Source organism: Otolemur garnettii, unplaced genomic scaffold (genome assembly GCF_000181295.1).
Source record: "Otolemur garnettii isolate 467f Iridium unplaced genomic scaffold, OtoGar3 scaffold00046, whole genome shotgun sequence".
NCBI lineage: Eukaryota > Metazoa > Chordata > Mammalia > Primates > Galagidae > Otolemur > Otolemur garnettii.
This window is the reverse complement of record NW_003852441.1, coordinates 7,038,609-7,061,059: the sequence shown is the minus strand read 5'-3', so window position 1 is coordinate 7,061,059 and position 22,451 is coordinate 7,038,609. Positions and strand designations below refer to the sequence as shown.

At 38.8% G+C, this 22,451-nt stretch overlaps 1 protein-coding gene across 4 annotated transcripts in view; it reads left to right on the top strand.

The window, feature by feature from the left end:
* MAP2K4 (mitogen-activated protein kinase kinase 4) overlaps positions 1-14,725 on the top strand; it is a 153,229-nt gene extending 138,504 nt beyond the window's left edge. For all 4 annotated transcript variants that reach the window (XM_023514067.1, XM_023514069.1, XM_003791083.3 and 1 more), the window contains 3 exons: positions 1,491-1,639; positions 10,522-10,567; positions 12,056-14,725. In XM_023514067.1, coding sequence (XP_023369835.1) covers positions 1,491-1,639; positions 10,522-10,567; positions 12,056-12,169 — 309 coding nt within the window. In that variant the 3' untranslated portion in view covers positions 12,170-14,725. The remainder of the gene's footprint in view (positions 1-1,490; positions 1,640-10,521; positions 10,568-12,055) is intronic.
* Positions 14,726-22,451: the final 7,726 nt, after the last annotated feature.

The following is a 22,451-nucleotide window of genomic DNA, read 5'->3' as shown; positions in this document are numbered from 1 at the left end:
TTTTTTTTTGGTTGCAGCCGTCATTGTTGTTTGGCGGGTCCGGGCTGGGGATTCGAACCCGCCACCTTAGGTGTACGTGGCTGACGCCTTAGCCGGTTGAGCTATAGGCACCGAGCCGACATAGAAACTTTTTAAAGCCAATTTCTCGAAGTACATTTAGCTAAACCTTGTTGTTTAAAAGGAAAGTACTTGGTACTTACAATTGCTTTGTAATTTATTTTATTTTATAAGGGATAATCTTATAAAAATTGTGCAATGTATGAAATTAATTTCTAAGGCCCTCAGTCCTTTACTGTATGCAGCCAACTTTTTCCTTCTCTTATTTTAAACTTTTCTCAGGAATGAACCTACTTAAGTTATTCCCAATGCTGTGAATAAGCAATAAGATTTATTTCTTTCAAAGCATTCATAACTTTAACAAAAATAAACCTCAACCAAAGTAACAAATTTCTGTGTATGTGTGCATGCCTGCTTGCTTGGTGCACACATGTGCATGACTGGAAATGGCAGTGGGCTGACAGAGGCGTCTTTTGGGGAGGACACCATGAATTAGTCTCCTGATATTGTCTTTTCTCTTCCTGAATTCTTCTTCCTCTGTAATACATTTGGAGCCTCATCCTCATGTATCAGTCACCTGTCAGTGCACGTAAAATGGGATTCATTATGCCAGGGTGAAGATTTAGGTATATTTCGTGAAAAAGCACAATTTCTAGGTTTTCATTATTTTTAGAACAGAGTGGTTGAAAGGTGAGAAGGTGATTCACTAGTTACTAGCAAGTATTTTTGATCCTTGAAGGAAGGATTGGGATATATGTACATCAGACTCTTCAGATCTGTTTTGAAATGGTTTAGACTATCAAGGGGCTCAAGATGAAGGGTTTGACTCTCAAAATCAGTGAAATCTGATCATGGTTGAACTTCAGTAACTACAAAATGTCTGTTGAGCAGGATGTGCACATCGGTTCCACAAAGCTCAGACTGGGCTTTTGTTGTTAAATGTTCTTTTACCTTACAAAGAATTTGACCACTGTGTTGGGCCTTGATCTTCTATTCAGATGACTATAAACTGTGCATACTGTACTAAAAAAGTTCTAAAACCAACCTTCCAGAGTCTCATATATATGAGTCAGAAGTACAGGGTCCCCAGGAACATACATTGTGTGGACATAGTCTAGGCTTAAGTTTAGTTGATACGAAATTCTCTATATTGTCTTGATTTCTAAATAACCTCTACTTAGCCTTCATGATTCTGAAGATTTAGTCCAGCTCCTTGGGTTTGGTTGATACCAAATTCTCTATATTGTCTTGATTTCTAAATAAACTCTACTTAGCCTTTGTGATTCTGAAGATTCCACCCCAGCCTAATCTGGGTTCTCTTCAAGGCTGTTACAGAGTTTTACTTGGAGTTTGGGTTTTCCTCACAGCTGTTTTGGTGGGGAGTGGTAAGTGGCAGGCAGTGTGCTTTACTCTTTTCTCTTTGTTCTCTTTAGTATGAGTTGGCCACAGGCCGATTTCCTTATCCAAAGTGGAATAGTGTATTTGATCAACTAACACAAGTCGTGAAAGGAGATCCTCCACAGCTGAGTAATTCTGAGGAGAGGGAGTTCTCCCCAAGTTTCATCAACTTTGTCAATTTGTGGTGAGTACTTGATTTATGAATGCTCAAACATGTGGTGAGAATAGCGAGGTTCACCTAACCTCAGTACCCTTGTAGTTCACACGGGATGGGGCCTGTTTGTTGTGTCACCTGCCTTCCGGGCTGGAGCTAGGTCACCATGGCTGTGTGGATGTGTCCAGCCAGCCAGGAAAGGCATCACCTTCTTATTCTGCTGATCAGGTATTGGTGAAAAACAGCCATGGGTGATGGAGAAGCTACTGCCTCCAGACTTTGAGTACCTAATACAAGAAATACCAGGTTAAACCTCTAGGTGAGACTGATCATCTTATTCTGATGTGGTTCTCACAATGAAATTGCACCAGAATGACCTTGCCAGATAGACTTTCAGGAGTAGATCTCTGCTCTGACATAACATAGAGCACTGTTGGGTCTGTTAGTAGGTCACACCCACAGTTCATTTAATAGAACTATGTTGGCTCTCTGAAACCATTATCCAAGGAAGGTGAGACCCCCACACTTGCTGATATTGTCTACCTTTTTAGCAGCTTCTTTTTTGATACGTGTGTGTCTGGTACCCAAGAATAAATATATGCAAATATGGCAATAATATAGCCATGCTTTATACTGTTTTGGTCTATAATTTAAATACAATTTTTGGTTATCATTTGAATATTTTCAATTACTCTGTTTATCCAACATGATTTAAATATATATTTATGAGCAAAAAGCTAGGGTATTTAGTATATCTTCTTACTCACTATTAGAAATGCCTTTTTGTTTCTCATAATTATTTCCTGCCAGTAATGTCTCTTTACTCTTTCTGGGTCTCATAAGACTTATGTTTCAAGTTCTAACGTTTCATATTTCTATGTCCTCTTTCTGAATATTAGAAACATTTGCTTGACTCTAGTTTTCAAGTCTCTTTCGTCTTTTCTAACCAAATCCTACTTCTGTGTTGGTTTTTCAGAAGGGAGAAGAATGCCTCCAGGTTGTCTAGATAGAGGAAGGCTGTGAGGATAACTCACATTGGCTGCTTTTTTCCTTGTTAAAAGCAATCTACTTTTTAATAATTTGCATACAATGTATACAGCTTATATAAGTACATAAATGTGATAATTTTACATATTCCATTTTTATGAAATACTTGCTTATAAGAATCTACATAAATCATAGCATATAGAATCTAAAATGATTACCTGTGAAACTTTCTGTCCTAGTTGCATTCTTTTTAATTGCTTGTTGTCTTTATTGGTTTTGCTTTATGGGTGCTTAGTACTTGTGTATTTCTTATTTCTGTTCCCTTTGGTGTCATATTAGGTAATGGTTATGGACATCAGTCAGTGTCCCCCATTGTTTCCCCTGAGTAGGTTCAAATTCCATCTCATTTCACATCTTGAGGTTTGTCCACTCTCTGCCACTGTCCTTGTTTTGGACATTTTCTGTCATTTCTAACCTTAATCATTCAGATTTCTAACTGGTTTCCTTAGCATTTCCTTGTTCCAAGTCATTCTAAAGAGTTGTGGTTTTTTATGATATTTTTCTAAACATACTACTATTTTGTTTCATACTATGTAAAAAATGCATTCTTGTCAGGATGATTATTAAGAATGTGATAATTGATTTTGGAGAAACAGCAACAAAAAAATCTTGGATCCTACAATGGTTGCCCTCCAAAGGGCTATAGAATATACACAGATGTGCAATATGTGTGTGTGTATATATATACACACATATACAGATACGCAGTTTGTGTGTGTGTGTATATATATATACATATACAGATACGCAGTTTGTGGTGTGTGTATATATATACATATACAGATAAGCAGTGTGTGTGTATATGTGTGTGTGTGTGTATACAGTGTGTGTGTGTATATATATATGTATATGGTATTTAAATTCTTGGTGAGGTGGGGAAATAAGGATAAAAAGATTGAGAAGCCCTGTTCTGGAGACTTGCTCTTGTCTAAGCTACCATGGCTCTTAGAACCCATCTGATCTGGACTGAGTTTAGCCACAATTCTACCTCTCCCCTGAACTGTTTTTGAATTTCTTTAGTTGTTTAAAACCACATAGAGGATAACATGGGAGAATATTTTCATTGCCTTTGGATGCATAAAGATTTTTAAAATGGTACACTGAATAAAAAAAATTGATAAAATTGAATTTTATTAAAATTAAGAACTTCTGTTGGTTCAAAGACAGCACTGGATGAAATGCCAAGCCACAAAGTGGGAAAAGATATTTTCTATACAGTATTTGACAAGAAACTTTTATATAGAATATGTAAAGAATACTTAGAAATATGAAAATGACAACCAAAAATGGCAAAATACTCAGGAGGTCAGCAGAACTTATTCAGCATTATTAATGCAAATCACAACTACATTGAAATGCCATTATAAATCACAAGGCTACCAAGTACCAGTTTTTGGTGAGGATCTAAAGCAACTGAAAGTCTCATATGTAACTTGTAGGGGTGCAAGTTGGTATAGTTCCTTTGGAACACTGGCAGTATTCAATATTTAATGTCAGCTGACTAATGTAACTAATGAATAAACTATGATTCAGCAGGTCAAGTCTCAGTTGTATACCCACCTAAAACCCATATATCAGAATGTTCAGAGAAGTTCTTTCATAACCTCCAATTACAAAGAAAATCTGTTAACAGTAGAACAGATACTAAATTGTAGCATAATTTATACAGTGGTATATAGCACCAGGAAAGATTAAGCCATTGTTGTACTCAGCAGCATGAATAAGTTTCACAAATGATGTTGAGTTAACGAAGACAATACAGTATGCATGGTTCTGTTTATATAAAAGTTAAAAGCAGAATTGCTGTAACATAGTGGAAGTAGGAATATTATTACTTTTTTATTAGTTCTACACTTAAGGAGTTATGTTCTTTTTGTATGTCCACTACAATTAAAAGTTTGCTTAAGGAAGAAAAAGGACAAAGACATATGGTTCAAAATGAAGATCTCAACCCACATTTAAAAATTTCCTCAGCTTTAACTTCCTATTAAAATAACCAATGGAATTTTTTTAAAAGGAGAAACCTCTTTACCCTAGAAAAGAACAAAAAATACTATTCCTTAAGGAATTTTTGTGAAACTGTAGATGAGACTGAATATCATTCCTTTGACTAAACAGAGTTTATCAGAGGGGGAAAAAATTCACGAGGAGGCTATAAAACCAGCAAACAACTCCCTAGTTTAGGATAGCAGAACCCAGAAGAAAAGGCATCCAGTGAGACAGACACTTAGGAAGTATATGTTGATCCTTAAAATGTCTTGGGGAAATGCAGGTACTGCACATGGCCAGATTCTGTGGTAGCATTTACTCCTATCCTTACCCTTACAGGAAGGACCTATAAAGAAAAGCTCAGCTCTGCTGAAATAGTTTCTGAAGAAGTCACTTGTTTTGGTTAGAACACAGCGCAAGCTGTTACAACAAACCTATAAATACATCTCATTGCAAGGTGCTGATGGTGTACAGATGTCCTTAACCTATTTCTCACAATCACCTAGATCTGTCTATAACTGAGACCAACTTGTGTTATTTGATAAATTCTGATGCTGTTTTAGGGATGAAAAAGTAAAGAAAACTTACTAACAAATGAAAACGCACACTGGTTCAGGGAATTGCTACAGTCCAAAAAAATCTAAGCAAATACTTTCTTCTGAAATTGTCCCTAAAAAGAATTATAAGGAAGGAATACTTTGAATTTAGGAAATGCTAACTTCAAATAGTAAACATGATTTCTGGATTTCATGGGGTATATAGCAGATTATTTCAGGTCAGCTAAATCTATAAAGTAGATAACACCCTTTAGTTAATTTTTCAGAAAAAAAAAAGAAATAAAAAAGTGGACATGAGGTAAATAGTAAGAGACCTAGAACAGTGGTTCTCAACTTTCCTAATGCCGCCACCCTTTAATACAGTTCCTCATGTTGTGGTGACCCCCAACCATAAGATTATTTTCGTTGCTACTTCGTAACTGTAATTTTGCTACTGTTATGAATCGTAAGGTAAATATTAGATATGCAGAATGGTCTTAGGCGACCCCTGTGAAAGGGTCGTTCGACCCCCGAAGGGGTCGTGACCCACAGGTTGAGAACCACTGACCTAGAAGAAAAGTCCAGGAGGTTCTATTTAATTGATAGCAGACAAGAAAGAATTAAAATAAAAATTTCCTTTACTTACAGAAAAAATTGAGTTCTTAGATTAAAATACCAGACCAAATTAACTAAAAGAGTGGAGGAAGCTGCATATAGATATATCATAAGAAAAGATAAAATTGACAGCCCTTCACTCAAAGCATATGCCCACAAATGTGCACACTAATGCAGAGAAGCACACAGGGCAGAGCGTGAGGAACGGAGGAGCCGCGGGAGATGAATGTGGCCCTTCCACATTAGGTGGATTAGATATCTTTGACAGTACTCGCACTGAAACTACTAAAGTACAAGATAAGCATTTTATTTTATTTTATTTTATTTTTTGGCCGGGGCTGGGTTTGAACCTGCCACCTCCGGCATATGGGGCCGGTGCCCTACCCTTTTGAGCCACAGGCGCTGCCCCAAGATAAGCATTTTAGAGTGTCTTTTAAAATGTACTAGTTTTAAGGAGTCCATAAACTGAGAGAAATTATGGGAGGGAAAGGAGTGTCAAGGAAATTAAAATGATACACTTACCCTAATGTGGCTTTGTTTCCTGAACTTGTAATAGGTTTTACAAAATACCTAAAGCAGAGATTTAATGTTAAGGAAAAGTCATTTTGGGCAGTGCCTGTGGCTCAAAGGGGTGGGGTGCCAGCCCCATATGCTGGAGGTGGCAGGTTCAAACCCGGTCCTGGCCAAAAACTGCAAAAAAAGAAAAAGTCATTTTAAGTCTCTAGTTGTAAAGGCATTCCCCCTTCTCCTCCTTAGTTGATGGTTGGAAGTAAAAGCAAATCTTTAGCCTAGTACTAAGGAATTCTCAAAGATAAAACTAAGTGAAATATGAATAGTTTACAAAAAAATTTCAGCACTCATAAATGGAATGAGAATTAGTAGAAGCAACTGATAATCAGTAGGAATAGACCTGCAAAGAATTCAAATATTAGAATAATCAGAAACAGAAAAAATATGTAAATTAAAAGAAAAATTAAGCATCTTGGATATGTAAGCAGGAAACAGAAATTTATATAGAACCAAATAGAAGTTTTAGAATAAAAAGCCTGAATTTAAATACTCAGTATCTGTGTATAACAGATTAGATTCAAATGAAGAGAAATTAGTAAACTGTGCTCTGCCAATGGACCTTTTTGAGGTGATGGAAATATTCTGTAATCTCTGTTCAGTGCACTAGACCACTAGCATTTGATATATAGCTAGTATGGTGAATGAAATAAATATCTAATTGGAATTAATTTGACTAATATCTAGCTTATTGGATAGTCTCACTAGTTGATAACAGATTATTAATATCAGTAGTACTTCAGAAATGGAAGATAGTCAGTGTTACTCATTTGTGATTTCTACCCACATAGCATCATAATTTTCTGTTCCATAGATGAGAAAGAAAAACAGAAAGGCAAAGAGACATGGCAGTTTTACAAAGAAAGTAAACATCTGTGTGGGTGAAAAATGCAACAGAAATACTTAAAAAAAATGGTGTGTGGGTCCGAAGCCTAAGCTTGCTGTGCTCCGGGTGTGGAAGGAGTCATTAGCAGCTGGGACATTACTTCCTGTAGGATCACAGTTCTATAAGTGTTTTTTTTTTTTTAAATCTCAAGCTGTCACCTAGGTAGAGTGGTGTCACAGCTCACAGCAACCTCTAACTCTTGGGCTTAAGCGATTCTCTTGCCTCAGCCTCTCAAGCAGTTGGGATTACAGGCAGTTGTCAGAATTCCCAGCTCTCTTTTGGTTGCAGTTGTCATTGTTGTTGGCGGGCCTGGGCTAGGTTCGAACCTGCCAGCTTCAGGGTACATGGCTGATGCCCTAGGCATTGAGCTGCAGGTGCCAAACCTGTAAGAAGACAGAAGATGAATAGGAGTGAGACTCACTGCTTAGAAATCTTAGGATCTGGGGAATGAAAAAAATAGTGATGTCAGTTAGCAATCTGTGAGATGTACAGAATGGAAAGGATAGGTACTGTTTTTACAGCCACAGTCAGAATATCATCATAGGACTGGAACTTGAAAGGTCCACAGTAGGACCTCATTCTATACTGATGCCACTGTAAACGATGCAACTGTGAAACTGCTTAGCAAATACGTATTTGTTGAACAGATGAATATATATTCATTTTTATGGAGGACAAGCACATTCTTTTAAACTTAGTCTGCACATCAGAATTCCAAAATACATGAATTCTAGTGTTAAGATGAGCGTTTAACAAAATAGAACATGAATTTACTTTAACTTGAAACAATTTTATGAAATAATCTTAAATTCACTATAAAATAGGCTCGGCGCCTATAGCTCAACCAGCTAAGGCGCCAGCCACGTACACCTAAGGTGGCAGGTTCGAATCCCCAGCCCGGACCCGCCAAACAACAATGATGGCTGCAACCAAAAAATAGCCGGGCGTTGTGGCGGGCGCCTGTGGTCCCAGCTACTTGGGAGGCGGAGGCAGGAGACTCGCTTGAGCCCAGGAGTTGGAGGTTACTGTGAGCTGTAATGCCACGGCACTCTACCCAGGGGGACAGCTTGAGGCTCTGTCTCAAAAAAAAAAAAAAAATTCACTATAAAATAAAAATATTTAGGATGTTCAAGGAACTGTTAATAGTATTAGTCCCATTAAAACTGAAGAAATAAAATGGATGAAATAGCTAGGAATGAAAACCTTAATTAGAAGTCTTAGAAATGAAGAACATAGCCGGTGGTATGAAAGACACAACAGACTTGATACACTCTAGACTGGAAACAGTTGATGGTAGAATTAGGGACATGGAAAATGGAGCTGAGGAATTTTCCCAGCATAACACAGATTACAATATATTAAATATTAAAAACACTTAAGACTCAGGGAGAATATAGAGTGGGCGGTTTTAAGATGCTTGTTATGACAATACAGAAGACAGCTCTGAAAGTGGAACAGCAGTATTTAAGGAGATAATAGTGGGACACATTTGAAAATTGATCTAGAATAGGTTTTCAGATTGAAAGTAAAGTCTGTATCATGGAATATAAACAAAGGCAAATTTATACCTAAAGGCACTGAAGGAAAATTACGTAGCAATGATAAAGTAAAAGTCATCAGGAAGAGAAAACAGACTGTTTGCTTAGGGTTGGTAATTAGACTAATAACAAACATGTTATTAACAAAAATAATTACAGGAAAACATACAGTCAAAGCTCCAGAGTGATAAGGAAAAATAATTGTCAACCTAGTCTTAAAGTTTTATCCTCAGTCACTCAAATATCATTCAAAATACGGGGGACATATAGATACTTGGAGGAATGTAAAGACTGAGAGTTAACCTCTCATAGACTTCTGATAGGATATATACAGTTGGCCTTGAACAATGTAAGGGTTAGGAATGCTGACCCCTTCCCAGTTGTCTAACTTTTGACTCCCCTAGAACTTAACTACTAACTTTTGGTGTCTCGGGTGGCAGAAGCAGAAGAAAACCTATATATAGGTGGACCCACACAGTTCAAACCTGTGTTGGTCAAGGGTCACTTGTCCAAAAATAAATTAACCCAGAAGAAGAGTGTTATAGGTTGGATTCTTGGAAGTCAAGCTTCTGAGACAGAAATGAGTATGCAGGAAGTTGATTAAGTAGTGATTTGGGGATCAGCAAGTAGTAAAGGGAAGTATCAGGAGAGGGCAGGAGACGAGGTTGAGCAGCCCTGCAGTTCCAGTGGAGGCCTACGCTGCCTCTTTGTGAATCTGTAAAGCTGGGATGGCCCAGTAGGGTTGACCTGACTTGAAACGAGGGACTTGGAGTTTATAGCTTTTGGTGGATTAGACACTGGAGCCAGGCCTTCTCAGGAAGGCTAATGTGGCTCTCTTCAGCTGTAGTAAGCTCGAAGAAGCCAATGATGGAGAATTGTCTGCTGGCAGTGTCCATAGTAGATAAAGAAGTCCTTTGTTCATAAAGAGGGAAGTCATCCAGGACATTGCAGCATCCACTACAGAAGGTGTGGTGTGTGGGAAACAGCAGTGTGTGGAGGAACAGGTGTACTCCTCTGTTAACACTTAATAACTTTTGATAGTAAAAAAGGATTTAACTGAGGTTGGGGGGGGGGAGTGGTGATTATGACATGGGCCAAGATAGATGAGGTAAGTGCAAACAACGAAATACTTTGACAGCTTTAATTAGGCAAGGTAAAATTCAAGGGGAAAATATCAGTAAGGCAGAGGATTTTATATATACAGACATAGTCTTCTGTGAAGTTTTATTGTTTTAAACTTTTAGACCAAAGAACACAGTGTTGAGATATAGAGTACAAAAGTTTTTAATACTTAAGGATAAATTGGTAAAATTCACATATAGTTTATTTACCTCTTGGGATTACTGGATTGCTAGTTTCTCGTAGGTGTTCTCTGTAAATACATATTTGCTTATGCATACTTATTTAAAATAACATACATATGTACACATTTTATACTTATACAGTCAGATTTTTAACTATGTAGGCAGCTATCTCATAATTTAGGCAATTCTCAGCAATTCACTTTTTTCTAGTTTTTCACTAATTATCCCACATTGACTACACAAAGGATAAATCCTCAGATTATAGAGTGTCTGAATTGTGTGTGTGCTTTCTGTCTTTAGTAGGTTGTCTGCTTTGTTTAATTTAGATCTGAAGGAAAAAACTACTTGATTCTTTGTAGTGTTTCATGTGTGAAAAATATTTTAGTAAATGTGTCTCTGTTTTAATAATGTTATTTGTATGTTATTTTAGCCTTACAAAGGATGAATCCAAAAGGCCAAAGTATAAAGAACTTCTGGTGAGTATGGGGCTTTGGGAATTGTAGATCCAATTCACCCCTGAATCTTCTTTGCCTGCATGGTCACTAAGTAAGCAGTGCCCTCTGTTATAAAGAAACAGCTTGACTTTACGAACTTTTTTAAAAAGTGTTTTTTAACAAAGATATTTGGAAAGAGAACATTTGTAGTTATTTTCCTACTAATTTACTAGCTAAAATCCCATGGAGAACAGTTTCGATCTTAACATATCATAAAAATTAGCCCCAAAGAATTCCAGCTTTCACTTTATGGAGCCATTTTCCATGTTTCCATGGCATAGTCTCCATCTCCATCTATCTAATGCAGGGGTCCTCAAACTTTTTAAACAGGGGCCAGTTCACTGTCCTCAGACCATTAGAGGGCCGGACTGCAGGCCCTGGGATGAGTCATCTGCTAAGCCGGATAGGCAGCAGCGACAAAAACACCCGGCTGGCCTGATAAATGTCCTTGGCGGGCCACCTGTGGCCCACAGGCCATAGTTTGAGGACACCTGATCTAATGTATCCACAAGAAAAAGTTAGTGAAAAGTTTGTCTTGGATCTTACCTAATGTGCACATTGTGAGGGTGTATAACATGCCCCTGGGTGAGGAAAAAAAAAAAAAGAAAAGTTTGTCCTTATTCTGCCTTTATTAAAAGCTCATATGTAAATTTATATCATATGGCCAATTTGCGTGTCTTCAAACGTCGTTATTCATCCCCTGGAATTGGATGTTTTAAGCAGTCTACTGGGAATGGCATTGGGCTGGGCAGTGAAGAAGTACTGTGATTTAATAATGTAGGAGCATTTTAAGAAAAAACCTATTTGCTTATCACATTTAGCCTACTGGGTCTCCAAGGATATTAGGTCAACTTAACGTCTACTCCAGCCATGACTGTAAAAATATCCAGTCAACACATTTAGAGAAGCTGTGAAAGAAAATAGTGATAGAGATGGAGAATGGAAAGGTGGGCTAGTGAAGCAGGCTCTGCAGAGCGCAGGAGCAAGTTTCTGTTAGCCTGTGGGGTTGAGGCCAGAAGGATTGAAATCAAAAGCCTTTTTGTTGGATCCTTCTGCTGCCTATGGGGAGATGGATTGGGATTTATGCTTGTGTCCGAGGAGGAACAGTGATTGGTATTCATGAAGCTCTTCTCGGCTCAGATGGTGTGATAGAGGCTGCAACTATGTTTTGTGCTGAGGGACAACTCTGCTCTCTTCCTCAACAAATATTCTCTGCTATACAGATAAGTTTCCAGACTTCACTGCCTAGCTGGCACCTCTGGGTCACAGCACCATGTGTCACATCTAGGCACACCCACCCACACTCACTAACACATCTGCATGAAATAAAGGCTGTACTTGCTTCTCTGAACTACTGGTGTTGTGATATTTTACAGCCATATATGGCTAGAAACCTGCTGTATAGATTTTGGGGAAATTTCAGTTTGGGTTCTGATGTTTTTCTTTTCTTTTTTTTCAATTTTCTTGCAGAAACATCCCTTTATTTTGATGTACGAGGAACGTACCGTTGAGGTCGCATGCTATGTTTGTAAAATCCTGGATCAAATGCCAGCTACTCCCAGCTCTCCCATGTATGTCGATTGATACGACTGCTACATCAGACTCTAGAGAAAAGGGCTGAGAGGAAGCAAGACGTAAAGAATTTTCATCTTGTATCACAGTGTTTTTATTGCTCGCCCAAACACCATGTGCAATAAGATTGGTGTTCGTTTCCATCCTATCTGTATACTCTGTCACCTAGAACGTGCATCCCTGTAATACCTGAGATCACACAGTGTTAGTGCTGGTCAGAGAGACCTCATCCTGCTCTTTTGTGATGAACATATTCATGAAATGTGGAAGTCAGTACGATCAAGTTGTTGACTGTGATTAGATCACATCTTAAATTCATTTCTAGACTCGAAACCTGGAGACACAGCTACTGGAAGGGTGTTTTGTCAGACTTCCAAATCCTGGAAGGACACGGTGATGGATGTGCTATATCTGAATGTAGAGACTTGGGCGTGAGTGAGAGCAGCTTGCACAGCCAGCGAGACACATTGCCTTCTGGAGCTGGGAGACAAAGGAGGAATTTACTTTCTTCACCAAGTGCAATAGATTTACTGATTTGATATTCTGTTGCTTTACAGTCACAGTCGATGTTTGGGGATCGATGTGCTCAGCCAAATTTCCTGTTTGAAATATCATGTTAAATTAGAATGAGTTTTATCTTTACCAAAAAACCATGTTGCATTCAAAGAGGTGAACATTAAAATATTGAGACAGGACAGAATGTGTTCTTTTCTCCTTTACCAGTCCTTCTACTCTTCATTGGGAAGACTCAGGAGTCTGCCACTTGTCAAAGAAGGTGCTGATCCTAAGAATTTTCATTCTCAGAATTCAGTGTGCTGCCAACTTGGTGTGTTCCACCTGCCACAAACCACCAGGACTGAAAGAAGAAGAAGAAAAGCACAGAGGGCAAAGTTTACAGATGTTTCCAATTCTAATATCTTATCTGGAACAGCTTGTAACAGCTATGTATTTCCCCTTGGCCCCAAGCCTGATATTTTAGCCATCGCACTCATGAACAGGGAGAAGTAGCTAGTAGCAACGTGCCTTGATTGATCAGATGCAGATTTCTTGTAGGCAGCACAAGACCAAATCTTAGTTGTTTGCTTCTTGCCGGCACTGGTCCAGGTCTTCAGTTTCTGAATCTCTTCCCCTTTCCCTCCAGTCTGTTGTCGCTATGTGACTTGCTTAATCCAATATTTTGCCTTTTTTTCTACATCAAAAATCTTTATAATTACCAGGGATGTTCCTTACCAAGGATTTGTAGCCCCAAATCTCTCATGTGCTCTAATATTCAAAAGGCTGAGAAAAGAGGGCTGATGTGGTAGGTGATGGAGAGGCATCTTCTCTAGAGACTCACTTGACCAGATGAGGGTCTGAAAGGGCAGTCTTCTAGATAAGGTCATCCATCACCTGCTAGAATCTCTAGTAGTTCACCACCATTTATTGGAATTGGGATTCTACCGGGAAGGGAGAAAAAAGCAAAACAAAACCCCAGAACACAGTTGTAAGAGGCCATTTAAGTCTGTTATCTTCTGCTGTGCTGCTTCAGTTATCCATGAGCCAGGCTCTCATTACGTTTTGCTCCAGCCTCCCTGGCACTGAGCCTTTAGCTTTGCGTTTGTATGACAGTTCAGCAGCACTGTGAGTGGTCCAAGCACACTGGAGTATAAAACAGCCATAGTCTGAGATGCATGTGCTGCCATCATAGAATCAAATTGTGGCAGCTGCAGCTGCATCTCCTCTCAGAGTGACAGTCACAGATGATAAAGGGAGAACGATGCTGTTCAGGTAACATCCCTGTGAACTGCAGAATTCAGAAATGATTTTGGTCCACTTGCTTAACTTCCCTGTCTTCTCCCCATGGCATCCCAGACCTTAGCCTTCCCAGTGTTCTGGAAGGAGACGTTGTTACGTGTCTTCCTTCGACCACACCAAGCCATCATCCTCCATTGCTCCCGGGGACTCAAAGGGAATCTGTTTCTCTGCTGTTAACTTCCCATCTGGCTCAACGTAGGGTCACTTTGCCATAATGCTAATGGAGATAAAAGCAATTCTGACTGTCCAGGAGCTAATCTGACCGTTCTGTTGTGTGGATGACCACATAAAAAGGCAATTTTAGTGTATTAATCATAGATTATTATAAACTATAAACTTAAGGGCAAGGAGTTTATTACAATGTATCTTTATTAAAACAAAAGGGTGTATAGTGTTCACAAACTGTGAAAATAGTGTAAGAACTGTACATTGTGAGCTCTGGTTATTTTTCTCTTGTACCATAGAAAAATGTATAAAAATTATCAAAAAGCTAATGTGCAGGGATATTGCCTTATTTGTCTGTAAAAATGGAGCTCAGTAACATAACTGCTTCTTGGAGCTTTGGAATATTTTATCTTGTATTCTTGTTTGAATTCCTCCTCTATTTAAGATATATACATGGAATCGAAGTGTTTATGTAATAGTTCTTCTATCCTTTTGCCTGCAGGTCAGTTGTAATAAATCTAGGATGTGATGATGACTTTCTAATTTGATTTTCTGAAGTCAGACCCTGAGAAGGGAAAATCAAGTAAATTAAATTATCTATGCATTTCACACTGGGGGCAAATCTCCTTCCAGAAGTGTTTTTGGCTTCTTTCTTTTTCTTTTTTTTTTTTTTTTTTAGAAAAGAGAACCTTTTATTGAGGGGTGCCGGTGGCCAAAGGAGTAGGGCACTGGCCCCATATGCTGGAAGTGGTGTGTTCAAACCTGGCCCCGTCCAAAAAACTATGGAGTCCTGACTCTGGGGCATCTCCTGGAAAGAAGGGGAGAGGGAAAGGGCCGGTGCTGCTCTGCGCTGACCGCGGTGCCCACATGAGGAGAGGAGAGCCAGCCTGGGGGACACCAGTGCAGAAACCCCCGGCACGCCATCCTGAACGGCAGCTGCAGGCGGGGCGCCCTTCGCTTCTTTCTTTTTCTCCTCTCTTCTTTTGGCTTCTGTATCTCTTGATTTATCCTCCTTAAACCCACAGATCTATCCATAAAACACAGCCTGGCTCTCTGAGCAGGTGTGGAGTCTCTTCACATTGGCGTTTGGTTCCCCCGACTTGCCCACCTTCCTTAATGCTGAAAGAAGGAGGCACAGTTCTTCAGCCCGTGTCACAGTGGAGAGGTACAGCTTCTAGGAGCCCAGTCTGCCTTGGGTTGGTGTCTGGTGCTTTGGTTGCCAGATGAGCAGTAGAGGTCTGGTTGGGTATTAGGTTGTGATCACTTACTGTTACCTGAGAAGTGTGGGGAGGAGATCTGTGGGTAAAACACCTGTGGGGGTCAGACCTGGAAGGTTTATTAAGAGGACAATGGAGATGAACTAGCTGTGGGAGCCTGGAAGCTATTGGAGAGAAGGACTTTTGGGCTCCAGCACTGGATTTCTCTGTTATACTCACGCCTCCCAGCCATCAATCAGTTATGGACTCCTTGAGCACCTTGCACTTTTCTTATGCCTGCTCCTAACTCAACTCTAAGATGCCATTATAGAACCAGATATTGGTAAGTATCAAGCATTCTCCAGAGAAAGGTGTGACTACAGGAATCCAGGCCTCTCCAGCCAAGCCTCAACATAGCCAGGCATTCTAGCAGGCACCTGTAGTCCCAGCTACTCGGAAGGCTGAGGCAAGAGAATCGCCTAAGCCCAGGAGCTGGAGGTTGCTGTGAGCTGTGATGCTACAGTGCTCTACCATGGGTGATAAAGTGAGACTCTGTCTCTTAAAAAAAGAAAAAAACAAGAAAACAACACTGCTATTAAACAAGTGTTACCCAGTTGAGACATAGAAAAATGAACTGTAGTTGGGTGTATTCTGTTCATAAAACTTACCAAAGCCTGCTTTTTGTCTTGGAAATTAGTTGATGGCACAGATTCTAGGGGCCACAGTGGGGCTTAGTGGTCTATAAAAAGGCAGCTGTAGTGGTCACCTTACAACTAACCAGAGAAGCCTCTAGGTCTTGATTCTGAAGTGCTGTACCTGGGACTTACCTATAATAGCCTGGATATCTCCATTAGCAAGATCACACTATGTGGTAATCACTGAGAATGGGAATTAGGCTGGAAAGTATGCTTTGGTTTATTGATTCTGTCTCAGCTACAGGAGGATAAAGGACGCATCTTTTTTTTTTTTTTTTTTTTTTTTAAAGATAGTCTCACTCTGTAGCCCTGGGTAAAGTGCCCTGGCATCATAGCTCACAGAAGCCTCAAATTCTTGGGCTTGAGCAATCTTTTTGCCTCAGCCTCCCGTGTAGCTGCAATTATAGGCATCTAGCTAGTGTTTCGATTTTTAGTAGAGATGGGGTCTCGCTCTTGTGCAAGCTGGTCTGAAGTCCTGAGTTCAGGGACCCTCTGACCTCGGCCTCCTAGAGTGCTAGGATTACAGATGTGAGCCGCCTCGCCTGGCTGACACATAACAGCTTGGAAGAACCTTAGAAACTGGCTTGGAGGTCCAGTAGTGTTCTCTGTCTCCAGCTCTTGGTCAGTTCTGTATGCATCTGTGACATCCACAGCACCTGTGCTGCTTGCTTGTGATGTAAGGCACAGAGAATCTAAAAACTTGGTCTTGAACTTGTTGGCTCACCTGACCATCTCATTAATGAAAAATCTAATCAGCAATAATTCTTGGAATGAGCTGTAAGAACCGCTTGTGATAGAAAGTTGATAGTAGACTGTGTCATCTCAGGAACAACTTCAGTAGTTGGAGTGATCAGCCTGTCTATTTAACGGGAATTTACTACAGACTGAAGTGATGTATTTCTTTTGGATAAATGAATATCCAGAAATTATCACCTTTGATAACATTTTTTGCTTTTCTAAGGATATGCCAAAAGGTATTTATGCTTCTTCAGTTTAAAATGTCCTATTTAAAACTTTGAATCCCTATGATGTACAGTCATAATTGAGTAGATGTACTGTATGATAAGTCAAATTTCTATCTGCATTTGAAATTTCTACCTACATATGCATTTTGATTAACTGTGGATTAAGAATTCTGGTTTTGCTTAGTATTAATGCATAGATTTAATGTGAACTGCTGATCGAGGTAGAGAGGGCATTATTACCTCAGTGCTACACAGGGTAACAGTATGAAATAATTGGGCAATTTGCCTAAGGGAGTACTTGAAGAGGGCATATGCAGCCCAGGTGTCTTGATGGGCTGTTAAGATTCTTCTCATGAGACTGTGCCTCCTATTTGACAATGTGATTATTTGCAAGATTTGATTATGAAATGACTAAATTTTTTTTTTAAAGCAAAGGCTTGTTACATATTTCTGCCTGCTGCAAAGACTGTCCATTTATTCCAGTGTGTGGAATAATTTACCTTTGGTAAAATGCTGTTAGAACATGATTAGAAGCAACATTACATAATCATCATCATTCACAGCTTAATCTGTTCATAAAACTTGATCCCAACACACATTGGTCTACTTCTAGAAAGCAAATTCATTTTCAAATCATGAAGAATTGCTTCCTTCAAGGGTAGAAAATGTGTAAGAACTTGTTAGGATCCACTTTTGTTCCTGAAGATTTGGGGACCTTTCTTAAACTTGTCTTTTCATAAGCCCTCTTTCACCTTCTACTCAAATAACAACCAAGTTATTTTGATTCTAGTTCCTTTTGTTCCTCTCTATTCCCATTGCTATCACACACTGATTTCTCTTCTTACATTTCACCTAACTGATCTTGCTTGCCTCTGGTTTTGTTCTCCAACCTATTCCTACTACTGTCTTTAATCTTTTTTTTTTTTTTTTTGAGACAGAGCCTCAAGCTGTCCCCCTGGGCAGAGCGCCGTGGCACCACAGCTCACAGCAACCTCCAACTCCTGGGCTCAAGCGAGTCTCCTGCCTCCGCCTCCCAAGTAGCTGGGACCACAGGCGCCCGCCACAACGCCCGGCCATTTTTTGGTTGCAGCCGTCGTTGTTCGGTGGGTCCGGGCTGGGGATTCGAACCCGCCACCTTAGGTGTACGTGGCTGGCGCCTTAGCCAGTTGAGCTATAGGCGCCAAGCCTACTGTCTTTAATCTTAAAGTGCTAACCTAATTGTGTCATTCTTCTGCTTAAAATTCCATAATGAGACCCTGGGATATGCAAGATAAAGGCGAAAATCTTATATTTTTAGATGTTGAGTGTTACTTAATCCTGAACACATGGAGAAGGAACTATTACCTTCACTTTATGTGGATGAAAGTAGGCTCACTGTGGTTGGTGATTTGCCAACTATTACGTAGCCACAGAGGCACCCAGGAGGTTCAAGAATAAGGCCTGAGTCTGAAAAGGTAGACAGGGCTCTAATCGTATAGGGAACTACAGTGATGTTGAAACTTTTAGGTGCTGGAGAACCCTATGGAGTTTAAAGCAAGGAAATGGTCTGATCTGATTCTCTTTCAGAAAACCATTTCAGTGACCATGTTGGCTAAAGTGGCACTGAGATTTTAAGACCAATTAGGCCAAGAGAAAGGAAATGAGAAAGCACAGTAGTAGAATTGAGAATGGAGAGAATTAAGAAATATCTAAGAAAGTGAAATTAGCTAGGGTAAAGAAGTAGGTGGAGGAAGTCTGAAACAATATTTTCTGGCTTGTGCTGTTTTGCACCATTCATAACCTAGTTTACCAAATCTGTGCTATTTTATGCCTCCTTTTTGTTTCCTAAACTGGTTCTGTCTGGAATTCCTCCCTTGCCTTTTGAGAACACTTAAGATGGTTAAATGTCAGACCCTCTGGTAAGCCTTGCCAGTTCTGTTTTTTGAGCTCAAGGGAACTGAGTATACATTTCTACATACATCTATACAATATTGGGTCACATTGGGTTATGGCTATGGTCTCTTGGTGAGTTATTTGAAGTCAGTCATCTTTATGGTTTAGGGATTTTGTCAGCATAGGCCATCATGTGGTCATAGTGCTTTTGTGTTAGGCCACACATGTGTGTTTTTATCACACTTGTTGAAGACAACATTTCGTTCTACTGAGCCCACATGATTTTTCTCTAGAATGCAAAATACATTGGATTTATATATCCATGGCTTATTTCTGTTAAAAGCAAAGACGTAAATATGACTTGTAATTGGGGCTGTCCTATCACATAGCCGATAGCAACCAAATTTTAGGTACTGTGTAAATAAAAGTAGTTAACTGTCTGTAGTCATTAAGAAAGTACTAGGGACTTCTATTTCTGGCAGGTTGCTAGATTAGATACCATTAATGAATTATACTTCCAATTGGATTAACTACATTGACAGTTACAAAATAAATATATTTTCTTTTAAAATACTTTTTTGAGCTGGCACAAAAGTGAATCTGCCCAGTTCCCACTTAAGTGGAAGCAGAAATTCTTAATTTCAATCCACTTATGCCTTTATTTCTTTCCTAGAAAGTAAATTTATTTTCAAAGCATGAAGAGTTTGAGAACAGGAAAGTGTTAAGAAATAGCTAGGATTAACTTTCATTTGTCATGGGCTTTCTTTGCAACTTCTCCAACCAAATGCCAACAAATAAATCTTTTATGCTGAGAATTTCAGCTGCACCTTGAGAACTAGAACTATGGGGGATATCTAATAAGAAATTCTTGAATAAAGCTGGGACCCACAAAGGGGTACATACAAAGTGTAAGAAAGAAAGGAAAGAAAGAAATATGCCAATCTTTTGGAGGTGAATTAAAATATCTTTCCTGCAACTTAGTACTTGGTGAAGGCAGAGTTTTAAAAATCACAGGAATCTATGACCACATGTCATAGCTTCCAAGTGGGTTTGTAGTTGGAATTCACTACCAACTACAATTATTTTTTCACAACCCCAAATCACAAGGAATCAATGTAGTTAGAATTCACTACCAACTACAGTTATTTTTTCACAACCAAAAATCACAGGGAATCTATGACCACACGTCACAGCTTCCAAGTGGGTTTGTAGTTGGAATTCACTACCCTCTTCTGTGGGCCAAAACCCTCAAACAGAATTTAAATGGACCTAGATTGTTAGAGTCCCTAGATGACTGCCAGAAGCAAATCAAAATTGTCTTCAGAGAAACTCTTCTTCAATTCAGGCCTCAAAAAATACTACTTTGACTTGATACCTCAAAGAATACTGGTAAACTTCAAAGGAAAATGGATTGTTCACAATTAAAACAAAAACAAAAACTCCACATACAAAGAAACAAGATAACCGTGGGTGAGAACTAGCAAAGACAATGAGCTGTAACAGTTGCTTGGATGATCAGATACAGAATATAAAATGTTTGATGAAAGACTACCAAATCTATTAAGAAGAAAGGAAAGGAACCAAATAAAACTTCTCAAAGTGAGCAATATAAAGGTTTAAATAAGGAGCTCAAATAAATTATTAGGTCTAAGGTTTATACTAGTGCAAGCCTTTTCTTTTGTCTACTAATTATTGAAATTGAGGTATTGAAGTATATAGTTATTATTTTGAGTTGTCTATTTCTGTCTTCATGTAGACACTGTTAGCTAGTTGCATACATGTTTACAGTTGCTATAACATATTTGCAGTAGTGGAAAACGTGTATGTTGTTAATTCCTGATGAACTAATCCCTTCGTCATTACAAAATATTCCTCGTGAGCTCTAGTAACTTGTTTCCTTTTGTTTCAAAGTCTATTTTGTTGGGTCTTCTTGTATGCCTTTTCCCATCCTTTTACTTTCTATTTGTATCTTTACCAGGGGTCCTCAAACTTTTTAAACGGGGCCAGTTCACTGTCCCTCAGCCCTTTGGAGGGCTGGACTGTGGGCCCCAGGATGAGTCAGCTGCTAAGCAGGATAGGCAGTGGTGACAAAAACACCCAGTGGGCCAGATAAATGTCCTAGGCAGGCTGCATGTGGCCTGCAGGCCATAGTTTGAGGACGCCTGGAAATTGTGTCTCCTATAGAAAGTATGTAGCTGGATCATGTTCTTAAAATCTAGGTTGATGATCTCTTCCTTTTGATTGTACAGTTTAGTCCATTTACATTTGGTGTTATTACTGATATAGCTGAATTTACATTTGCCATTTTATTTTCTGTGTCTTAGGCCTTTTTGTTCCTCTGTTTTTTTCCTTTACTGCTTTTCTTGCATTATGCACGTATTTCTAATGTAGTATATACATTTAACAGTTTTTTCCAGATTGTTTTAAATGGTTGGTTAGAGTTTACCATATACATTTGAACTTCTCTAAATCAGCTTTAGGTTTGTACTAACTTAATTTTAGTAATATATGGAAATGTTACTTTGATATAATTATATTTCTCTGTTGGAGGTATTGATATATATACACACAAGTTTTGTTGATATCTCAATATCTAAACATATATATTGATCTCTCTTACTTATGAGTTACTTTTTTCTTTCTGCTTTGAAGATTTTTCTTTTTTTATTTTTATTTTTGATTTTTAGCATTTAACAATAACACTTCCACAACAGAGAAAGGACTTGTGTGGTGTGTGTATTTCTAATTTATTTCTTATGTGGTTAGAGAATATAGTTTGCATTATTTCTACTTTTTTTTTTTTGTAGACGCAGAGTCTCAATTTATAGTCCTCTGTAGAGTGCTGTGGCATCACAGCTCACAGCAACCTCTGACTCCTGTGCTTAGGTGATTCTCTTGCTTCAGCCTCCCAAGTAGCTGGGACTACAGGTGCCTGCCATAACTCCCAGCTATTTTTTTGTTGCAGTTTGGCTGGGGCTGGGTTTGAACCCCCACCCTCCATATATGGGGCCGGCGCCCTACCCACTGAGCCACAGGTGCCACCCATTATTTCTACTTTTTATATTTGTTGAAATATGTATTATGGCTTACATATGTGATCAAACCTTGAGAATGTTTTATATGTGTGTATTTGTATATACATATTTATACATATACAAAATATATACACAAATATATTCATTAATGTTACAAACCTAACAACACATTGCTATAATTACAACTTTACCATCTCTGTTGATTGCCTTAGGCCAATCTATTCTCACTCATCTCCTTTGTGCTATTTGTAGTATGTTATACAAATGTTACATTTCTGTATGTTACAGGGACATTGCATTATATATTGAATACATATTATTTTTTACAATGGGTTTTTAAATTAGCTACCAAAAGAAAGGAGAAAATATGTATTTATCATTTTTCCATAATTGTCTTTCTTGGTGCTCTTTGTTTTTTTCATCTTGATTCAAATGCTGTCTTGAGGTCCACCCTTCATCTAGAGGAGCTTCCTTTAGAGTTTCTTATAAGTTGAGACTACTAGCATTATATTCTCTCACTTTTTAAATTACAAATTATATACATAATTGTATGACATTTATGGGGTATAATG